Source organism: Podarcis tiliguerta, assembly GCF_965153285.1.
Source record: "Podarcis tiliguerta genome assembly, chromosome: 9".
In the NCBI taxonomy this organism is placed as follows: Eukaryota; Metazoa; Chordata; class Lepidosauria; order Squamata; family Lacertidae; genus Podarcis; species Podarcis tiliguerta.
The window spans coordinates 23,270,109-23,291,293 of record NC_139542.1 but is presented as its reverse complement, the minus strand read 5'-3'; the positions used below and the strand labels follow the sequence as shown (position 1 = coordinate 23,291,293).

Here is a 21,185-nt window from a genome sequence, read left to right as displayed (position 1 = left end):
ATTGCATAAGTAAAGTAAGTGTGTCTGTGTTTAGACCTACCCCTGCCAAAATGTGAACTTCCTTTTATTTTCTCAAATGCTTCAGTGGGTGCTTCCAACTTTTCTGTGGCAGTTGGGTATCTCTTAGCTTCCAGTCTTGTGAATCACCAGAAGGAAAGATGTGTCTCTTTGCCCAGGCATTAGTTATTTGCTTCAACTGCATGACAATAAGGCAATTTCAAGCCAATATGGCAGGGACAGTATTAAGAACAGTCGTGTGTGCCCTACTCAATTATGGAAGAGCTGGGACTTTGCTAAGTTTTTACTGTTGAGTTGGCAGGTTTTTCCACAAGGCACATTTCCTGGGTGTATCTGTGAATTGATGGCATTGCAACTCTTCCAGAGAACCAGGAACCATTGCAATGGCAGCCCCAATGAGAGAGTCTTATGCAACTTGATTCCATCTTCCAGCTCAGGACAAGGGATCTCCCACTTGTACCCACAATAGTCTTGTTCCTTGGTGCCTTTACCTAGATACCAGTATGGAGAAGTAAAGAAATTCTGCAAAGGATTCCTGAGACAGGCCTATACCTCAAATGAACCCAAGGCTAGGTAGCCCTGCTATGCATTAGGAAAGTGCAGGCTCTCAGAACAGTAGGCTTTTTAGCACTACTGTTTCGCCAGGACACCTGGATGAATTTTCTGTTTAGATGACAACTACCATTGCGTTGCTTCTTCTTTCACCCTACAGGGGGAATCATTAACCTGTCAGTGCCTATAGTGTTGACAGCCACAACAGAAGACAAGGAGAGACTAGATGGCTGCACAGCTTTTGCTCTGCTGTATGATGGTCGCCGTGTGGCTATTCTCCGCAATCCAGAGTTCTTCGAGCACCGGAAAGAGGAACGCTGTGCCCGGCAGTGGGGGACAACGTGCAAGGACCACCCTTACATCAAGGTAGCCTTTTGCAAGGCTTGCTGACTTGAAGCCCTTAATGAAGTTCCATACAGAAGTGCGAGGAACAATCCATATGCAAACGACGGCCCAGATTCCAATCTTCCCTAGCAAATTCTCTCTCCCGTTTGGTACATCCGACTGTTTGTGGACACATTCTGTGGCCATTCAGAGTGTGGAAGCCTGTCTCAGATGATTGTGTGTGCATATATAGATAGATATGTGACAGAAACAGATTTAAGATGAGCCCCGTAGTCTGCCAGGGAAGATCAGAGAGAATTTTGTCCTCTCCTGTGGTTTATAAATGTAGCCTTGTGTGCAAGAGACATAGAGGAAGCACACCAAAATGAATTACTCAGCAGCGATGACAGGAAAACAGCTGGCTGCTCTGCTTCAGGGCTTGGCTCAGCCGGATCAGAATATTTAGAGCCCAGTCTTCAAGTTAATGATTTTTTCTTTTAATGCTATGTTAATTGTTAAATGGCCCTAATTCAGGTCATAGTTCAAATTCTTAAATGGGGTAGAATGCCAGTTTTGCTGCAGGCATGCTTAGGCAAAAGTGGGTTTTGTGGGGCTGGGTTGGAAAAAAATATGACAGTGGGGGTGGGGAGAGAACTGCCTCGCTCCATCTATGGGGCAGGTAGGGAACTGAGTTTGTCTCCTTTCCGCCCACCAACAGAACGAATGCTCTGCCCCAACCCCTCGTTGCCCTAGGTCTGGCCTCTGCCATAGGCCAGAGGAGCAATACTGTAGGATGAGTTGCAGAATATGTATTCAGGGAAGCGGAGAGAGTCTGGCGTAGTGGTTAGAGTATTGCACTAGGACCTGGGAGAGCAGGGCTCAAATCCGCCATGAAGCTCACTTGGTGACTTTGGGCAAGTTGCTGCTTCCAATCCTAACCTACCTCACAGGATTGTTGTGGGGATTAAATGAGGAGGGGGAGAACCATCTGCACCACCTTGGGCTGCTTGGAGAAGAAAGTAAATAAATATGGTAAACAAACCACCAACAGTTTGGCCCCAAGTGGGCACAAAGGCCCGTTTCCAACTCACCATTTTTGTTATGGCATTGTCAAACTGATCCCCTTCCTCTGCATTTCTCCCACCCCACCCCCACCCCAATTCCCTTGTATATTTTTCTTTTTAATTTGTGAGCTTTTTTTAAAAAAAATGTAAGTTATTTTGGGTAAAGTTGGATGAAAAGAAATATGTGAAGTACAGCTTGGCGTGATGGCGCCAGGCGCATATAGCAGCTCTGCTGCGAACTAGGTGAGGCCATCTCGAACACTACCTTAAGTAGTCTTAAACAGTGGCTCCTGATCAATTTCTGGGCCCAATTCAAGGTGCTTGTTTAAAGCGCCATAACTCTGTTGGATCAATCAAAGGCATCTTGGTTCTGATAGTGGCCAGCTACTCCTGTTCCCAGCAAGTGGCCTTAAGTGGTATGCTGAGAGCCAGTGTGGTGTAGTGGTTAAGAGCAGTAGTCCCGTAATCTGGGGAACCGGGTTCGCGTCTCCGCTCCTCCACATGCAGCTGCTGGGTGACCTTGGGCTAGTCACACTTCTTTGAAGTCTCTCAGCCCCACTCACCTCACAGAGTGTTTGTTGTGGGGGAGGAAGGGAAAGGAGAATGTTAGCCGCTTTGAGACTCCTTTGGGTAGTGATAAAGCGGGATATCAAATCCAAACTCGTCTTCTTTTTCTCTGATAGCGAAGCAGAATTCAGTTATTGTATCTATTAGCCATTGATAGCAGTGCCCAATCCCCAAATCTGAAATTCAGAATTAAAAACAGCTTAGACAAATTGCAGGAATAGTGTTGCATGCTGTTGAAACAACTCCCTTCCTTAAATTTCCTAGATGGTCATGGAACAAGGGGATTGGCTTGTGGGGGGTGATCTCCAAGTCCTTGATCGCATTTACTGGAATGATGGCCTTGACCAATACCGTCTCACACCTGCTGAACTAAAGCAGAAGTTCAAAGACATGAATGCTGGTAAGTTATGACATGAAGAGGGGTGGTGTGAAAGAGAGCGAGAGACAGAGAAATTCATTTCCAGCTGCCCAGAAGCTCGCTAGCAATGTCTCTTTCAGCAAAGGGCAGCACAGTACCAGTGGGATTTTACTTTATTTTCCCTTTTTGTTTTGAAGAAAACACAATTTCTGTGATTGCAGTCCTAAAAAAGCAGTGGCGAAGGACTGCGGTCAAAGTAGTTCTGAGAAATGGTTTGCTTGCCTTCCAAAAAGTGATCGGTGGTGGTGAGAACTTTTCAAACACCTTTGGTGATGTGTGCCCAAGTTTTGCTGCACCTTTTAAAAGACTTGCCAGGTAAATCCCAGTGTGTGGTGAATCCCATTTTTTCTCTCAGTACTTCGACTGTTTTGCCTTTGTTGAATTGTCCTAGATTTTCTTGTGAAAGCGATAAAAAAAAGTTCTTGCAAAGGAACAAACCACATGTGTCTCACAGGGAACTCAGAGTGCGATGAAAGGTATTACAGTTTTTCTGAAAAATTAGTTTTGGGAATAGTTTTGCTAGCTTCACAGCCGAGTTGAGAAATCCGCAGCCTGTTAGGTTGTTTGTTTTGTTTTCCATTTTTGTGTTTCGTGTTAGAGAAATAAGGAACAGACCAAGCAGTAATAGTCTGGCAGCTGATTGTTCTGTGCTGTTTTAGCCGGGGTAGCGAGAGCAGCCTCCTGTACGACTCTCAAAAGGCTGCTTGGGGGAAGGCGGCTGAAAAACAGAGGCAGGGGAAAAATAAAAACCAATGTTCTTTGAAATGACCAAATTATAATAGGTAGGACCCCAAGCTTGAATTAATTCTGGCTTTAGATGGGAGAGAGGTGGGTTAAATCTCCATCAGTAAGGTTGATATTTAAGGGTGGACTTTTTTCTTTGAATTTATTTTGGCCCTGAGATATTTCTTTAATAGGGCAAAAAAGGCATGGCAGCATATGTGATGGCGTTGTGCTAAAGTGTTGGGTTTTTGGAAGACAGTACTTGTAGAGTTACATAATTATCACTGGTAATTCATTCACCTGAGTTAGCTTTATTAAATATATTTCAGAGTCAGAATGCAGATATCTTATTTAAATCTCTCATTGCTTATCCACTGTTGGCCCGGTTTTGGAAAGACTTGGAAGGGATGTCCTTATCAAATTGGCTTAATGGAACTTGGCCCGATGGAGAAATTGAACAACAAAATATGGTTAGCTCATGAGTGAGACACAAGGACTCATTTACAACTGACTACATGAATAAGGAAAAAAATCCTGATTATTATTAATTTTTTTTACATCCAGACCCTTGGTTGTTGTTCTGTGTCTTTAGACTGCTGATTGTGTATTCTTGTATTTTCACAAGAATTTTTGTTAAGGGTTTTGTGTGTTAATTTTCCAAAAAGTCCATCAAGTTATTTTTTAAAAAATAGAAAAAAGTTTTGTGGATGTGTTTGCAGTGGGAAGGAACTTCTAGTAATGAGTAGTAGTTCTAGAAAAAATTCTTTAGAATATACTGGACCTAAAGTTTTGCTACTGTACTGTTAGTATTACTTAAATTGATCAGCTCATTCAATCAGTTAGAGCTATGAGTAGACAGCATGGGGTACTCCAGATGTTCTAGGACTACAGCTCCCATAATCCTTCACCTTCAGCTGGCTGGGGCTGATGGGAAGTGAGGTCCCATCTGCATGGAATCTCATTAGCTGCCCCAAGCTAGAAGTTAGGTAATGAAATTTAAAACCTTCCGTTGTCTTAAAAAGAAGCAACTTGACATTTACAGATCTTGAGTAGCTTGTGTGGAAAACCAAACATAACACGAGAACTGACCTGCTGTGCTTTTCTGTAGTAAAAAATGAGCAATGAGTAGAAACAGGACTTGTTATACTTGGGTTAAGAAAACGGAGGCTCTAGTCCAGTGATAGCAAGTCATTTGGAAAGAGATTTCTATGTGTGGCGAAGTTGAAGTGGGAAAACACACACACACACACACACACACACACACACCCTCTTTCCATTATGAAAGGGAGAAGCATCTTTTCTCTCCCCCTGCTTTGCCCCATGTAGTGTCTGATTCTTGCCAGTTTTGATAACTTCTAAAACATGTTTAGGGCAAGGGGGAACTCGCTGCTCTTGTAGCAATGAGTGTTTAATTTGGGGTTGGTTTTTTGTGGCATGCCTATAATGCATACAAAAATTCCCTTGATTCAAGGGAATATGTTGATCGGCCAAGCCTCTTTTGATTCTTGGTTTTGCTACTCTTTTATTTTCAGCCATCTATCTAATTGAGAGCTATTTAAATATCCCTGTCAGAGCTCTCATCGCTCAGTTCAGAGCATTGAGACATTACACGACCAGTGATGAGATGCGGCAGCCCTGTGCTGCTGGGCTGCCGTTTGAAGGATCCTTGGCGCCAAACGCAGGTGACAATAGCGCTGGCGAAATGTCACACGATTGTAGAAAATGCCAGGCAGCCAGCCACTGGCTGAGACTTTAAATATTCCCAATAGAAGTACAGTCCTGTGTAGTAGTGCTCATTGCAGCAACGTTGTTCTTTGATCTCTCAAATGCTTGGCACAGTCAAGCGGACAGTTGTGTTGACGTATCTCTCTTCAGTCGTCTGGCAGGGTTCCTGTCACCCACCCACTCCTCTCCCAGCTGCATTGGGAGAGAAGCCTTTCTGCAAATGATAGACTGTGCAAGGTCTGAAAGCGAGGCCTATAGAACATTGCAGGCTGCTTGTCGCTGACGGCTTCTGCCTGAATTAATAACCGTCAAGCATATTGGCATCTCTCTCTCTCTTTCTCCCCTTAGACGCTGTCTTCGCCTTCCAGTTGCGCAACCCTGTGCACAGCGGACATGCCCTGCTAATGCAAGATACTCATAAGCAGCTTCTAGGTCGAGGTTACAGGCGCCCCGTCCTCCTTTTGCATCCTCTGGGGGGCTGGACAAAGGACGATGACGTTCCTCTGTCGTGGCGAATGAAACAACATGCAGCAGTCCTGGAGGAAGGGATATTGAACCCAGAAACGACTGTGGTGGCCATATTTCCTTCTCCCATGATGTATGCTGGACCAACTGAGGTATAACGAGTTGCGTTTTTGTTCTTAGTTCGTCCCGAATGATTTCCCTGATGTTCGTTTGTCGATACGGCCTCCTTCGGAGACAACCACTACTCTCCAAAACCCATGCGTGGTGGTTGCGCTGCGAGGAGTTTCTAGAGTTTGGTTTCAAGGCCTTAAATGGGAGGTCCTTCAGAAACTTCCTGTTTACGCTTAAAGGGGCTTGTTGTGCCATCTCTTCCTCTTCCCTTTCTTTCAAAGGTCATATGAGTGCTCTTTAACAGGTTGAATCGTGGCCAAAGCTGAAAGAGCTGGGTTCTCTTCTTATTCCAATGTTTTTCGTCTGATCTACATGGAGTTGAGGAAAACAACTGAGAAGGGAACATGCTTTTGGCAGGCTCCTTGACTGAGCAAATGGCTTCGAGGCATGACGTGCAGTGCTATAAAGATGGCTTTCTTTCAATCTGCGATTTAGAAATATTTGAGTTGCTTATTGGTGGGGATTAAGCTTTTTTATACCCTATTGCCATTGTGCATTTTGTAAAGCTTTTGAGGTCGTTTCACTTGTGGTCCCTCCTAATTGCTTAAAGTCCATTTACTTTTAGGCCATTTACCTTGCTTGCTGGGGTGGTGAGTAAAATTCATGCAGAAGGCAGAACCACATTAATCCTAGGATTCAGGTGAAAGATATCCTGCCACTTCTTTTGATGATCTTTCTAATCTGTGTCCTATCTGTATTTTGAAAGAGTCTCTCTCTTGACGGACTCTTCAGCCTAGGGGAGAAGACTGGACTAAGGTGAGGTGGCATGTAGGATAGTAAACGCAACTTGGGACTTCTGTCCAGGGAAATTCTACTAAAAATGTGCTAAACTCAAAGCTGTGGGGTCTTGCATTGTTAGCTAGCCATCATGTCCTTAGTGTGTGTGTATACAGTGGTGCCTTGCAAGACGAAATTAATTCGTTCTGCGAGTCTCTTCGTCTAGCGGTTTTTTCGTCTTGCGAAGCAACCCTATTAGCGGATTAGCGCTATTAGCGGTTTAGCGGTTATTAGCGGCTATTAAAGGCTTAAGGGATTAGCGGATTAGCTGCTAAAAGGCTATTAGCGGTTTAGCGGCTTAGAAAAAGGGGGTGGGGAGCGAAAAAAAATCTCAAGACTCGCAAGACATTTTCGTCTTGCGAAGCAAGCCCATAGGGAAATTCGTCCTGCGAAGCGCATCGAAAAACAGAAAACCCTTTCGTCTAGCGGGTTTTCCGTCTTGCGATGCATTCGTCTTGCGGGGTACCACTGTGTGTGTGTGTGTGTGTGTGTGTGTGTATATATATATATATATATACACACACACACACACACAAACACACACACACAAACACCTTTTTTAAACACACACACACACACACACACACACACATATATATATATATATGTTTAAAAAAGGTGTTTGCCTCAAATAACTGCAGAGAGCTTTGCAAAAACTCAAAACAGAAAACTATAATCTTACGGATTCTGATACTTGGGCAATGCAGTGTTTTTGTGTGGAGAATTCCATCCTTTGGATCTCTGGCATCTTCCTTTCAGGCTTTCCTTTTCAAGACTTCCCTTATCTCCATTTTACATTCCTAAAATGCTAGTTTATTCTTGGAGGAGCACTGCCGATGCATATTTTCAATGCTTCACACTATGGGCTGCAATCTGGAACAGGGGTTGGTTAAATCCTGTTCACTACAATGGAAACAGATAACATGCCTGATCCCTTCACTACTTGCCATATTTTATTGTGTTTTCCAAAAACTTTGCATGTGAACATGCCTTCCCTTGTGGTTTTGAGATGTGCGTTAGGAGAACACGGAAGCAAGGAGCTGAACAAAACCTGTACACACTGTTTTCAGTCATGGATGCAAATAAAATAAGAAATGTTCCTTAATTTATGCCGCGTTTTTCAATGACCTCAGAAAACCATTTGCCAATAGTGTGTTTTAGACAACTAATAAAATACAACTCTTCCTTTAATCATTTTCTGTAGGTCATTTAGAAGACATTGGTACCAGATTTGTTTCTGTAGCACAAATGACTTGCAGAACAACAGACAGTTGCTAAGCCAATATGGTTATCAACTGTCTGAACATAGTTTCCCAGTCAGTAAAGATTTAATGGACATGTTTTGTTGGTCTCAATCTGATATATATTTTTGAAACTCCTTTTAAAAACAAGCTTTTTATGGGGTGCTGTCCAATAAGCTAGGAAATTGTGTTTTCAGCCTATAGGTTTATTACCTACACGATAGCAAAGGATATGTTTGAAAAGTACAGATACTTTTGCAGGAGTGGGGTTGGGCGAAATCCTGATTGCTAAAATCATTGGGGAAGATCAGTGCATAGCGGCTTATGTCTAACACTATCAGTCTTTCGGGGAAAAAACCTTGCTCATAAACCTTATTAATTTTTACCAGTAGGATGGGAATCTTGCTTCCTTGCTTGATTTGCCTTACAGCAACCGAAAGCAAATAATTTTCCAAATCTGTCCTAAACACCCAGAGCTGGAGTGGCACAGCTGTGCACCATTGTTTAAATAGGATATACTGGTGTAGAGCAAACTCCTAAAAGTTTGGGATAACAAGGGAGGGGGGGAAACCCACATGTTTTTGAAACATACCTCCCTCCAGCTGCAGCATAATCTGCAGTGCATGTCCCTCCTTTTTGTGGTCAAGGTGAAAATGTTTACCACTTGTTCACTCTGGCAATTGTTCAGATTAGCTGCTGGCTGTCATACTTGCCCTCTGGTGTGCAGAGGGTTTGGGTGGTAAACTTATTTTGCTAGTAATCTGTGCGTTTTATAATGTCGCATTTTAAAGTGTTTTGAAAAAAGTTGTGAGTGTGATGGTTGCAGGGGTGCCCACACTTTTTTCAAAGAGGGCCGGATTTGATGAAGTGAACATGTGTGAGGGCCAACCAAAGTTGTTGAGCTTTTTCTACAATTTTACCCCAAAGTTGTTGAGGTTTCTTTTTAGGATTTTACCCCAGGACTTATACTGCTGGATTAAATTGACCGGCGGGCCGGATTAGGCCCCCAAAACAGCCCTTGGACATGCCTGGTCTGACACCTGACGTCTGACTTGCAACGTAACAAAAGAAGAAAGAGCTTGTCTGCATCTGTAGTGGCACTGATGTGCTATGTTAATGTTTATTTCTGTGCTGTCTTTCAGCCAAAAAAAGCCCCCAAGGAGGCTCACAAGCAATAAATAAAATAAATAATGTTAGATACCAGATAAAAATATTTTGGGCAGTATTCAGCACACCATGGAAAAGCTTAGAGGACACACTAGCCTGGAAGCTGTACAAGAACTTTATTATTTCTCTTCAAGAAGAACAGAACAGCAACAGGAAAACTCCTGATTCTGCTGCAGTGCCACCTAGTGATTAAACTATATAATGACACAATCCAAGCACATTACCTACTATGAAAAGTCTTTTTCCGCCCTGAATTTTGTAACTTTGCCTTTTGTGTTTTGTTTGTGTTGTCATTGCTGGGTAGATAAGAAACTCTGCAGTCTTTGACTACTGCAGAGGAGCTTGCAAGCAAGGGTGGGGCGAGATGAGTGAATGCTAAGAAGTATAAACCTTTGTCAGCTTGCAGTTCTGGAGCTATTCTTAAGCCTCCAGCTTAAAATGAATAATTTTTGTTGCAAACACTTTTTATTAGCAATTTATTTTATTATGTCAAAAGGATGTGAATTGGAAATCTCCTGGCTGGAATAAGCAAAAAATAGTGTTGTTGTTTTTCTTGAGCAAAAGTTCTGGAAAAAATTAGGAGGATCTCAGCTTACTGCTTCTCTTTCCTCTGTGGTTGTGCAAAAGCCTCAGAAACTCACAGATGAATAAAAGATCTCTAACAAACCCACAAAATTCATCTCATGATCAGGGCTGCAAAGTTGGATTGATTAACTGGTTAGATTAGTCTTATTTTTTAAAACAAAATCTGTCACTTGACTACAAAGATGCCCTGGCTAACTCTTGTTATTTTTGTTTTAAAAAGCATTTTAAAAAATTAGAAGTACATATTCAGGGTTGCCGATCCCTTTATGGGACAGCTGCATATTCCAGCACTGCAGGGGGTTGGACTAGATGATCCTCAGGGTCCCTTCCAACTCTATGATTCTATGACCTATATAAGCCAGGTTTATTCTGGTTTCAAATAAGGGTTAATATTATGTCATAAAGCGGTAGCATTCAGATTAACTGGTAGCATAGGAAACCCTCCTACAACATGAAGGGCAATATGGCCACACACCCAGCAATTGCCGTAATTTTCCGTGTATAAGACGAGGATTGTTTATTTTAAAATTATGTTACAAATTGGGGGTTGTCTTATACACGGATAGTGCAGTGTGGGAACGGGCGCTTGGTTGCTTCTGTGAGCAGGAGATAGGTAAAGGTAAAGGGACCCCTGACCATTAGGTCCAGTCGTGGCCGACTCTAGGGTTGCAGTGCTCATCTCGCTTTATTGGCCGAGGGAGCCGGCGTACGGCTTCTGGGTCATGTGGCCAGCATGACTAAGCCGCTTCTGGCGAACCAGAGTAGCGCACGGAAACGCCGTTTACCTTCCCACTGGAGCGGTACCTATTTATCTACTTGCACTTTGACGTGCTTTCAAACTGCTAGGTTGGCAGGAGCAGGGACCGAGCAATGGGAGCTCACCCCGTCGCGGGGATTCAAACCGCCGACCTTCTGATTGGCAAGTCCTAGGCTCTGTGGTTTAACCCACAGTGCCACCCGCGTCCCTTGAGCAGGAGATAGTCATTGGCAATTGAGTGGGTGATTGGTGACTGCGGCAAGGGCTGTTGTAGATTGGCTGTCGCTGCAGCAATTGGGCGGGTGATTGGCGGGTGCTGGTGGCGATCAGGCAGATGATTGGTGGCTTTGTCGATGCGTGAGATTGCCTGCATTTGTCTGGCGGGTGAGAGATTATCAGGAATCCTCCCCTCAAAAAGCTCAACAACTCTTGGCTACCCCCCCCCAAAAAAAACCCAACAACACTCCCCCCAAAAAGCTTAAGTTTTGGCAATCTCCCCCCATTTTCTTAATTTGGAGCCCCCCAAAATAGGGGACGTCTTATACACGGGGTCGTCTTATACACAGAAAAATACGTATTTCTCTGGGCAATGGGTTCACTCATGACCTTGAAACCAGCTCACCAGCTTTCTGCTTTCTGCTTCTACATGCCATCCCACTGACTTGTTGCTCTTTTAAGAATCCAGTTTCCCTCCTTGTCCATGCCTTCCCACTTTAGCTAACCAGAGTTGAATGCATGACTGCGATTGAAAGCTTTCCTTGGCACTCGTCTCTGTCTTGTCCAGAGGCATGCCTTTATGGTCACTTGATCAAAGGGGAGCTAATTGGCTCAAATGGGTAGCCTCCCTTCAAGAGTGCTAGTTTTGACTCCTGGCAGGAAGGTTTCCTTGCCAAGGGGCCGTCTACTGTTTTAGGGAACTGCTGTACAAATTACTTTCAAGTATTGCCTTTCCGAATGGTGTGTGTGTGTGTTCACCCATACCTAATAAACAAGTGGGTGACCACAGTAGCTCTGCTGTGGGTGAGCACATGACCTGGAGGCTTATTTCGGAGAGCTGGAGAATATTTTTTTGCTTTCTTGTACAGCGAGTGATGGGCCTCTTCTCCGGTTTCCATGGTTCCACCCTCGCTTCTGCTAACTTTGCTTTTCCGATCTCACCCTAGGTTCAGTGGCATTGCAGGTCGAGGATGGTAGCTGGAGCAAACTTCTACATTGTGGGTCGAGATCCTGCCGGCATGTCTCATCCCGAGACTGGAAAAGATCTCTACGATCCAACCCATGGTGCCAAAGTGCTGACTATGGCGCCAGGCCTGATAACGCTGGAAATCGTACCCTTCAGAGTGGCAGCTTATAACAAGAAAAAGAAATGCATGGATTACTATGACTTGGAACAGTAAGTTTTTTCGGTTTTAAGAACTGATTAATGTCCCACGGTCCCACACAGTACGCTGGATAGGGTGATTTGGAATTTGGCTTTGCACACCAGCACGTCTCAGCATATACCTTCCAAGTAAATTCTCATTTCTCGGGGTCCATTCATTCCTGTCTTATTTGGAAACCAATGGCCCCCACTGGAAACCATTTAGCGATTTTAAGCTGGTATCTTGTGAACTTTGTATAACCGCTCCCCCCCCCCCCCCCCGAAAACCAACTTGAATCTGCGCTGCTCTGAATTTGCTTTGCCAGTCTGGGTGGCCTTGGAGTGAAACCAGGCTGTGTTCCCGCATCTATCATACAAAATATTGCTTTGCCATGATAATGTAGGCCATGTTTCAAACTTCTTCTTTTAAGAGTTTAGTTTCAGGTTACACTTGATACTGTTGTTCAGCTTTACAAGTTTCTAGGTTATGTTTCAATTTCAGTATGTTTATAATTATGGGCAGTTCTTTTGTCTGTGGTACCTGTCTAAAATCCCTCTGTATAAATCTTTAATTTTTTGTTGGCACACTTTATGCAGAATGGTGCGCCGCGTAGGACAGAAATCAGACGCAAGGTAGGCTGTACATTCACGTCACTGACAGATTTAAGGAAGCCTATTTATGCTTCAGATAGAAAAACATCCTCTTATCACAGTAAATAAAGAAACCTAAGAAAAGAGACCTCAACAAAATACAGCGGATCAGTCGGTTTATTTTTATTCATTTATTTAGTTTAAATATTTATAAAGCACACTTTCATATAAAATATCGTTGGCAAGCAGAGGCGTTATGTTGCAAAGTTGGTGCAAAACCAGGCATGCATAATTTTATAAACTTCTATCATCTCATCTCTTACTCTCCTCCTTCTCTAAGCTAAAAAGACCCAGACATTGCAACCTTTCTTCATAGGGAAGTCTCTTCACCCTTTTGATCTTTTTGGTTGCTCTTCTCTGAACCTTTTCCAGCTCTACAATATCCTTTTTCGGGTCAGGCGACCCTACACACCATATTCCAAATGCAGCCCGCACCAACAATTTGTGTAATGTTGTGAACGATACTGTTTAAGTTTAATTTCCGAGGTTCTTAATTAAGATATGCTGCATCAAGGAGGAGATTAAGGGGGGGGGCGGTAGTTTCCGTAACATCACCTCTCGTATGAGAGGCAGAAAGATATTCTGACACAACTTCATGCATTTTTTAGCATGAGTTGCGCAAGCAGCCCTAGTGACAATCCTGTTCTGGCTCTGTGCACAGTGTCACAAATCCAATATTCTGTCATCTGTTGGGCTGGTTGGTCACACAGGGTTAATCTTCCATTAGAACTCAGGGCCAGTGAATGTGGTGTTTCTTCCGGAACACACACACACACACACACCAGATTCTGGGAGGGCCCAGTCAGGAAGCCCAGCTGGGAGTTAGCATTCTTGTTTTTATGCTCTGTAGCAACGTCACTCTTATTTGTCTCGCTGCTTCGTGTGGACAGGCATTGTCTGTCACACGGATTAGCACCTTGGATGTGTCGGCTGGGAATGGTGTCTGTACTCAGGCCTGCACTTGCTCGCAGCCAAGCTCTGCCCCGAATCAAACCCCAGCGAAGTTTCCAGAGCAGCTGGCCTTGTGGCGCAGGTGGCTGTGTGCTGGTTGGTGGTGGCCTGGAAAATTTAGACTTCCCCTGCTGTATAAAAACAGCTCTCTGCGTGCTGTGGCCTTTTCCATCCGTGAGGCACGGTGGTGGTGGAAAAAAAGAAGAAGCATGCGGCCGGGCAAAAGCTTCCAAGTGGTTCTTAATTAATTAGGCTGTGCCGATGTGTTTACTGTAGCTGGATTGGGAAGAAGATGGCTGGCAAGACGTGAAAGCAGAACTCCCATTTGGAATGGTGTCTGCAGCATGAAGCGCAGATGTAGGGTGAAAGATTCTCAGAAGAAGGTGCCTAGGGAGCGGCGCTTTAAATCCCCCTTCAAAAGGGAAGCATGCCAGCCGACAGAGCTACACACACACACACACACACACAGAGAGAGAGAGAGAGAGAGAGCTTGGCACTCTGGGGGAATATAAGGCTTTGATTGGCCTCCTTTCCCCTCTTTTAATCAAAAAGTCGGAACAGAACAAACTTGTAGGCTTTTATTATTCCATTTCCTGTGCCAGACAGCAGGTCATGCTCAAATCTTCTACATAAATATGGGTATTGTCACTTGAGGAATTTTTGATTAAACAAAATGCGGCGTTGGAGCAGTTTATTGCCTGAAGAGACAAGCAGCGGCCCTAGAGCACGATACAGATTGTCTGTTCTTCTCTTCCCCTTCCCCTCACCCAGTGCCATTTGTATTTGAATCGGAAAGATGCTTTTGAAACCTTGGCAGGCACCAGCCATTTGTTTTATTTTTTGCAGGCCCAATGCGCAAAGTGGAAAATTGGGAAGGAGTGTGCATAGGGAATGTTTCACAAGGGGGAAATTAAAATGGGTTTAGTCTTCCCAGAGTCCTAGACTCGGTCTTGGACTATCAATAGACATTATGTTCCTCACTTTGTCAAGACCTCTGGACGATCCAGGCAATGAATACAGTAGGAGGGCTTTTGAAGTATTGAAAACATTGATTGTGATGATAATTTGCCAGTAAAAACAACAACAACACCACACACACACACAGAGAGAGAGAGCGCGAGAGCGAGATCGTGTTTGGCCAGTTATCAGACTGCAGATGATGAAAGAACATCTGGCCTATTTAATTTTTTTTTTAAGAGTACATGTATTTGGCCATGTGAGGATGGGTAAATATTACAAGACAAGACTTGGCAAGTCAGCCATATTGTTTTGGTGGTGCACAGATTCATAAGCTTTTATTGGAAGCCTAACTGTACAATTTAGCCACAGGGTGCTGCTCAGAACAAGCATTGTTCAGCATGGAAATGTGTCTTGCAAAAAACCCAAGAGAAGTCCCTTTGGAGAAGTTAATGGTTCTGTGTCTTTGCAATATCGGATGTCCCTTTATCCCTTGCAGAGTTTTTGTATACTCTAGGAAGTTTATATCCGCTTCTGGAGCATTTGTTGTTAGCCCAAGAAAATGAGAGGTGGTTGCCACACACATGCTTCTTGACTGATGGCTACAGTTTAGCAGGAGGGTCCTTTAGCTTAGTTAGAGAAACACGTGCTGTGCATTCAGAATTTGATAGCTCAGCTAAAATGTGTACTGCTGCGTAGCAAAGGTACAAGCAAGTCCCAAGAGGATGGTAGGAATGACTTGTCAAGCAGAATCGTGGAAGCAGAAACTGGAAAACGTGCCCAGGTGAGGAAGAAGAAAAAACCCTGGACTAAAAACTCTTGCAAGTACCGGGGGGGGGGGGGAGCTTTCACTCTTTTCTGTTTTAATAAACCTCTTATTATCCAGCCAGACTAATTGGATTCAGATCAGAAGAGAGAAAGTTCTTCGAATGCAGTACATAATATGCAGAGTTCTGTATTCCACAAGACGTCGTGATGGCAACGAAAGCTTAGATGGCTTTAGAAAACGGGGATTAGCCGGATTAGAAATCTCTATCAGTGGCTATTAGCCATGGAAACTTAAGCGGAAACACATTTTGTGGAGGCTGTGTGCCGGAATGGCAAAGCTGTTGCTTGTGTGCCCTCCATTATTACATTCCAATCGTGGGATTTATCCCACCAGGTTTCAGTGATGCCTATTATGTCATATTTAGTTTGCTGTACCAAGAGCTCAAGCTCATCTTGTTTATTTCCCATGCTTTGTGCATTAGTGTACAGACATTGAAGTCCATTAATCATTCCCCCGTGTCTCTTATTTAAGGATTTAAATAAGGCTAGAGGGGTGCCTGGCGCAATCCTGCAGGTGTGCTCTTACGTTACATCCTCATGACTTCTCATATGGTACGTGTTGTTTTGAAGCCAAAGAGAAACAAACGTTGCTCTTTCCGATCCTCCACATTTTAATGATTGACACTATGATAATAGTTTTTTTAAAAAACCTTTATCTTTTCCATTTATGAATTGCTTCCCATTACGCATCTCGAAGCAGTTTACAATATAATAACATATGTAAAAGCAGTTTTTTAAAATAAACCCAGTTATAAATACAAAGCAGTTTAAAACAACGGCATATACATAAAACCCAATTCAAATCCAAGGCAACTGGGATAAAGGTCTTAGAAGACTTTAACGGGTGCCAGAAAGACAATAGAAAAGGCATGGGGCTAGTATGCAGTGGGAGGGAGTGCCAAAGGTTAGGTGCTGCCTCACTAAAGGCTGGATTCCAACATTGTGCAGAACAGACCTCATGATAGGATGGCATCTGGAGGACTCCTCCCCCTTCAGAATGCAGTGATTGGTTGGGGATGTAGGGGATGAGGCAATCTTTTTGCTGAGGTGGATTTAGGGCCGCGTGACCCGTTCCACCACACTGGGCACTGAGCCTAGGGGACACCACAGGTCACAGCAACTATGACATAGTTATTTGAGCAGGCAAGAGGTTTTTTTTGGGGGGGGGGTGGCGGGATTTGGCCTTGTACAGGGCACTGCTGAAATTTGAAAGACCAAAGTCCGACCCTGCTTTTAGATCTTTTTGTCACAAGCTGTATAGGACTTTGCGCACCAATGCCAGCACCTCAAACCTATCCCAGTAGCTAATCGGCAGCCAGTGTTGAAATATACTTATAAAAAGCAAAACATCGTACGGAATTTAAAAAAAAACCGTTCTTGCCGCAAAGATTGCAATTTAATAAACAGCATAGAGATTTTTTAAAAAGAAATCGGACACTCATCTAACCAACTTGAGTATAATGGAAGCCTCTATTTGTTAAGGTTCTTAAAGGATGAACAAATTGAGTGTACCAGATCTCAACAAAAGCAGAGTACAGTGGTGCCTCGCAAGACGAAAAGAATCCGTTCCGCGAGTCTTTTCGTCTTGCGGTTTTTTCGTCTTGCGAAGCAAGCCCATTAGCGGAGTAGCACTATTAGCGCTATTGGCAGTTTAAGGGCTAAAAACGGCTTTTTAAGGCTTAAGGGATTAGCGGTTTTGCTGCTAAAATGCTTTTAGCAGCTTAGCGCTTCAGAAAAAGGGATTTTGGAGCGAACCCCCCCCCCAAAAAAAATTTCGTCAATTTTCGTCTTGCGAAGCAAGCCCATAGGGAAATTCGTCTTGCGAAGCGCCTCTGCAAACGGAAAACCCTTTCGTCTTGCGGGTTTTCCGTCTTGCGAGGCATTTGTCTTGCGGGGCACCACTGTATTGCAAGCAAAAGAGAGAGAATGACAAATCTGCTGCCAAGATAGGAAAGGGGGAAAAAGGACCAAGGTCAAAACAAGTCCCTTGAACAGGACCCAGACATGAATGGGCTTCAAAAAGGCAAAATACGAATGTACCAACTCAAACCTGCTCACAGTCAAAGTTGATGGACATCATCAAGGATTGCTCTTCATGCATTTCTGCTTGACAGGGGCAATCAAAGAATTGCAACAATCCCACCTTCAATTGCATACCAAATAACTGGATGTTGCAACTTCGTATCCAGTGAATCAGATCAAAGATGTATGCCCCTGTTGTGTTGCATGCACTGTGAGAAAAACGTAGTCCCTGTTTGCTAAGTGTAGCTTAATATCCGCGCAAACAAAACGATCCCCAGCAAACATTTGGCTTCTATTCTCCCTCTCCCACCACCACCACCCTGAGCCATATCCAACTGAGGTCAGTGTTTGGCTTATATTTCAAACAAGCTAGCAGCAGATGAGTAAGAAATAGATGCTTCAAACTGAATAAACAGAGTAAGTAAAACCATTGCATTTTATTGTTGGATTAATCGCTGTTGCTCCAGAGGATTTAGAAGTTCCTGTCTCTTTGCATCCTTATTTTTAATTTGTTTTAATAAAATTCAATCTAGGTACTTTACAAAAAAAAAATCTTGTGGTGACCTGGATTTTTGGTTTTTGCCCCATGGGTCCTTCTGGAAATTTGATAAATGTTATGTTTCTGACTGAATGAAAATATTTTCCATTCTAGGAAAATGGCTTCATTCTTTTATTTAAGGCCAATAATTGCCATTCTGGGTTGCATAATACTGTCTCCCATAGCAGTCAGCTGGGTATCCAGGCATTGATGCCCACCTGTTTTATTTTTCAGTCTCAACACTGGTAAAAAGATAAAGGGAACCCTGACCATTAGGTCCAGTCGTGGCTGACTGGGTTTGTGGCGCTCATCTTGCTTTATTGGCCGAGGGAGCCAGCATACAGCTTCCGGGTCATGTTGCCAGCATGACTGAGCCGCTTCTGGTGAACCAGAGCAGCGCACGGAAAAGCCGTTTACCTTCCCTCCGGAGCAGTACCTATTTATCTACTTGTACTTTGACATGCTTTCGAACTGCTAGGTTGGCAGGAGCAGGGATCGAGCAACGGGAGCTCACCCCGTTGCGGGGATTCGAACCGCCGACCTTCTGATCAGCAAGTCCTAGGCTCTGTGGTACCTGGTATGTGGAGGGATATTGCTTCTAAGAATAGCAGTCTCCTTTTCAGTTATCAGAGCCATTGTGATAAATATATACACTCTCTCTATATTTTTCTACTCCTTCTAAGAAGCCAGTAGTTTAGATTTCTTACATCACATTCTGTAGTGATGGATTTCGTAAGGTGAACAAATGGTTCATCTTGGCACCTTCTCTCTGTGTGTGTACACGCACATGTGCACACAAACACATACATTTGCAGCAGAACTATTATCTAAGTGTGGATCCTTATGCTGTTAAAACAGCACCAGCCACACCCAAGAGGAAGACACCAGCTGGCTCGAGGGTACCCAGAGAGTTACAGAAGTACAAAAAAAGGGGGTGGGACAATCCCTCCAAATGGCCCAATGGGAACTGAGAGTGCTTGGTGGCCATGGAATGCCAGCTGAGTGTTGGAGGGGCAAGAGAAAGGGAAAATGGAATGGGCTATATACGGTGAAGGGCATGGCTGGCTGGACCTCTGAACAGGAACATTTTATTGCATGCCCACCTTGTGTGTATGGTTTTTCCTATTTGTTCTATTTATTACTGCATATAGAGACGCCGTAGAGCAGCAGTTCCTGCACCTCATGCCTCCAGATCAGGCTTCCTCAAACTTGGCCCTCCAGATGTTTTGGCCTACAACTCCCATGATCCCTAGCTGGCAGGACCAGTGGATCAGGGATGATGGGAATTGTAGTCTCAAAACATCTGGAGGGCTGAGTTTGAGGAAGCCTGCTCCAGATGTTGGACTAAAACTCACATCGTCCCTGACGGTTGGCCCTGCTGATGGGATCTGTAATCTGACAACATATGGAAGGCCCTTAGGGTCTAGACTGCTCAGCAGTGGGCACTTGCAGATCACGGTTGTATTTTTAAAATACAAAGTTTAGTTGAAACTGTTGACTCACCCTCCTTTTTTTTTTTTGCTTTTCGTTTCAGCCACGAAGACTTTGAATTCATTTCAGGAACTCGCATGCGCAAAATGGCTCAGGAGGGACAGAATCCTCCGGAAGGCTTCATGGCCCCCAAAGCATGGACTGTGCTGAAAGAGTATTACAAATCCTTGGAAAAGGCTTAGGCTACTTATTTGTTGCAGATCAGCCTTTGACGTTTGATTTATTAGCAAGAAGGAGGACCACACAATCGCCGTTTTGGTGCTGCTTTGTTGTCGTGTCTGTCAGGAAGCATTTCCTCTAAAAAACACCAGGCTCTTTCTCCTTAACTTAGCATCGTTTTCTGCTTCTCTTATGGGTTCCATTACTTATTGGCACCTAACAAACTGCTGGTTCTAATGTCTTCTATTTTTATTACAGTTGATATTCTTGCAGTAAGTTTTCTAAACCTCGTCTTTCTAAAACATTATTATACCTCTGTGCCCTGCGGTTCTCAGTGCTGCTGAAACTCTCCCCCTCCCTCCTTTCACATTATTTAATGTATCTCATGTCTTTTTCTGTGTGGGTTTGTTGCTTTTCATAGTTTACAGGCTAAATATAGCAGTTTGATTATACCAGCTAGATATAGGTGCTAAATCGAATCAAAACGAAAAAGATTTTTAAAAAGATACTAACCTTGTACTTTTCAGCCAGTGCTCTTTGAAGTTCTTGTATGGAATCTCCAGAATAGACTACACTGTATTGCAAATTAAACTTTCTGTACCAAATCTGTGAATTTTGTGGTTGCAAATCCTCAAGCATTACTGATTTTTTTGCCTCACATACTTGTGGTAGGTTTAACACAGTTGCCTGCTTTAAAAAAAAAAAAAAAAAGTTTTGCAATTTTCTCTCCAACCTTGCTCTTGTCTTCTAACATGACATTAATATTTTGTTGTTGTTGAAGAGCTGGTTGTCACTTCCATTGGATGACTATCACTTAAGATACACTTTTAGGGAGTAGGAGCAGGGGAGCTACTTCAAAGGTGCTTCCTTGAACCTCACTTGTTTCTCCTTTCAAAACATGATGGTAACATACCCTTTATATGGGAAAGATAGGAATGTCCATGTTTGCTAGGTACTGTCTCCTCGTTACTTAGACACAATGAGTTGTATCTAGAGATGTTCTGCTCCCAGTAAGACCCATTGCAATTAATGGACCTAAGTTAGCCATGCCCATGAATTTCAGCGGGTCTATTTCGGATGCAACCCCCTAACATTATTTCCTGAACGTGCCATGGTAATCACTAGTGCTGTTAGATAGGGGAGAGCCCTACCTCAATAGAGAACTCAGGTTTCTCATGTGAATGGTTGCAGGTTCAATTTATGGCATCTCCAGATGGAGAAAAGCCCTGGAGACTCACTACCATCAGCGTGGACAGCACCGAGTGAGGTTGACCAGTGGTCTTACTCTGTATATATGGCAGCTTCCTATGCTCATCTCAAGTCCTGATCATTCTAATTCCACAGCAAAGTATGTTGCAGTTGTAGGTGCGTAAAAAGCTAAACTAAGCTGCTCAGTATAAACCACCAAGGAAATGAGAAGAGCCATAGGGTGCTTTTCCATGCATTTGTTTTTTCAATATTAAGTGAGTAACACTAACAGAGACCCTAAACTGTGGGCAGAAATATGGCAATGCAAAGAGAAGATTGAGGAGGAAGAAGGTGGGAGGAATGTAATTCAAATTATTTATGTATCCTGATGGGTAATGTCAACAGAAAAAAGGCAGAGTTTAAAATGGCTGTGGAAAAAAATGTGGTAGGCTTCCAAGACTAGGTCTGGGAAACCTGTGATCTTCC

The 21,185-nt window shown here is 43.6% G+C and overlaps 1 protein-coding gene across 1 annotated transcript in view; it reads left to right on the top strand.

Annotated features, from left to right (window-relative positions):
• Positions 1 to 20,116, top strand: part of PAPSS1 (3'-phosphoadenosine 5'-phosphosulfate synthase 1) — a 48,396-nt gene extending 28,280 nt beyond the window's left edge. The window contains exons 8-12 of the mRNA XM_083456777.1: positions 731 to 936; positions 2,790 to 2,925; positions 5,740 to 6,008; positions 11,718 to 11,947; positions 19,396 to 20,116. Coding sequence (XP_083312903.1) covers positions 731 to 936; positions 2,790 to 2,925; positions 5,740 to 6,008; positions 11,718 to 11,947; positions 19,396 to 19,534 — 980 coding nt within the window. The 3' untranslated portion in view covers positions 19,535 to 20,116. The remainder of the gene's footprint in view (positions 1 to 730; positions 937 to 2,789; positions 2,926 to 5,739; positions 6,009 to 11,717; positions 11,948 to 19,395) is intronic.
• The last annotated feature ends 1,069 nt before the right edge of the window (positions 20,117 to 21,185 follow it).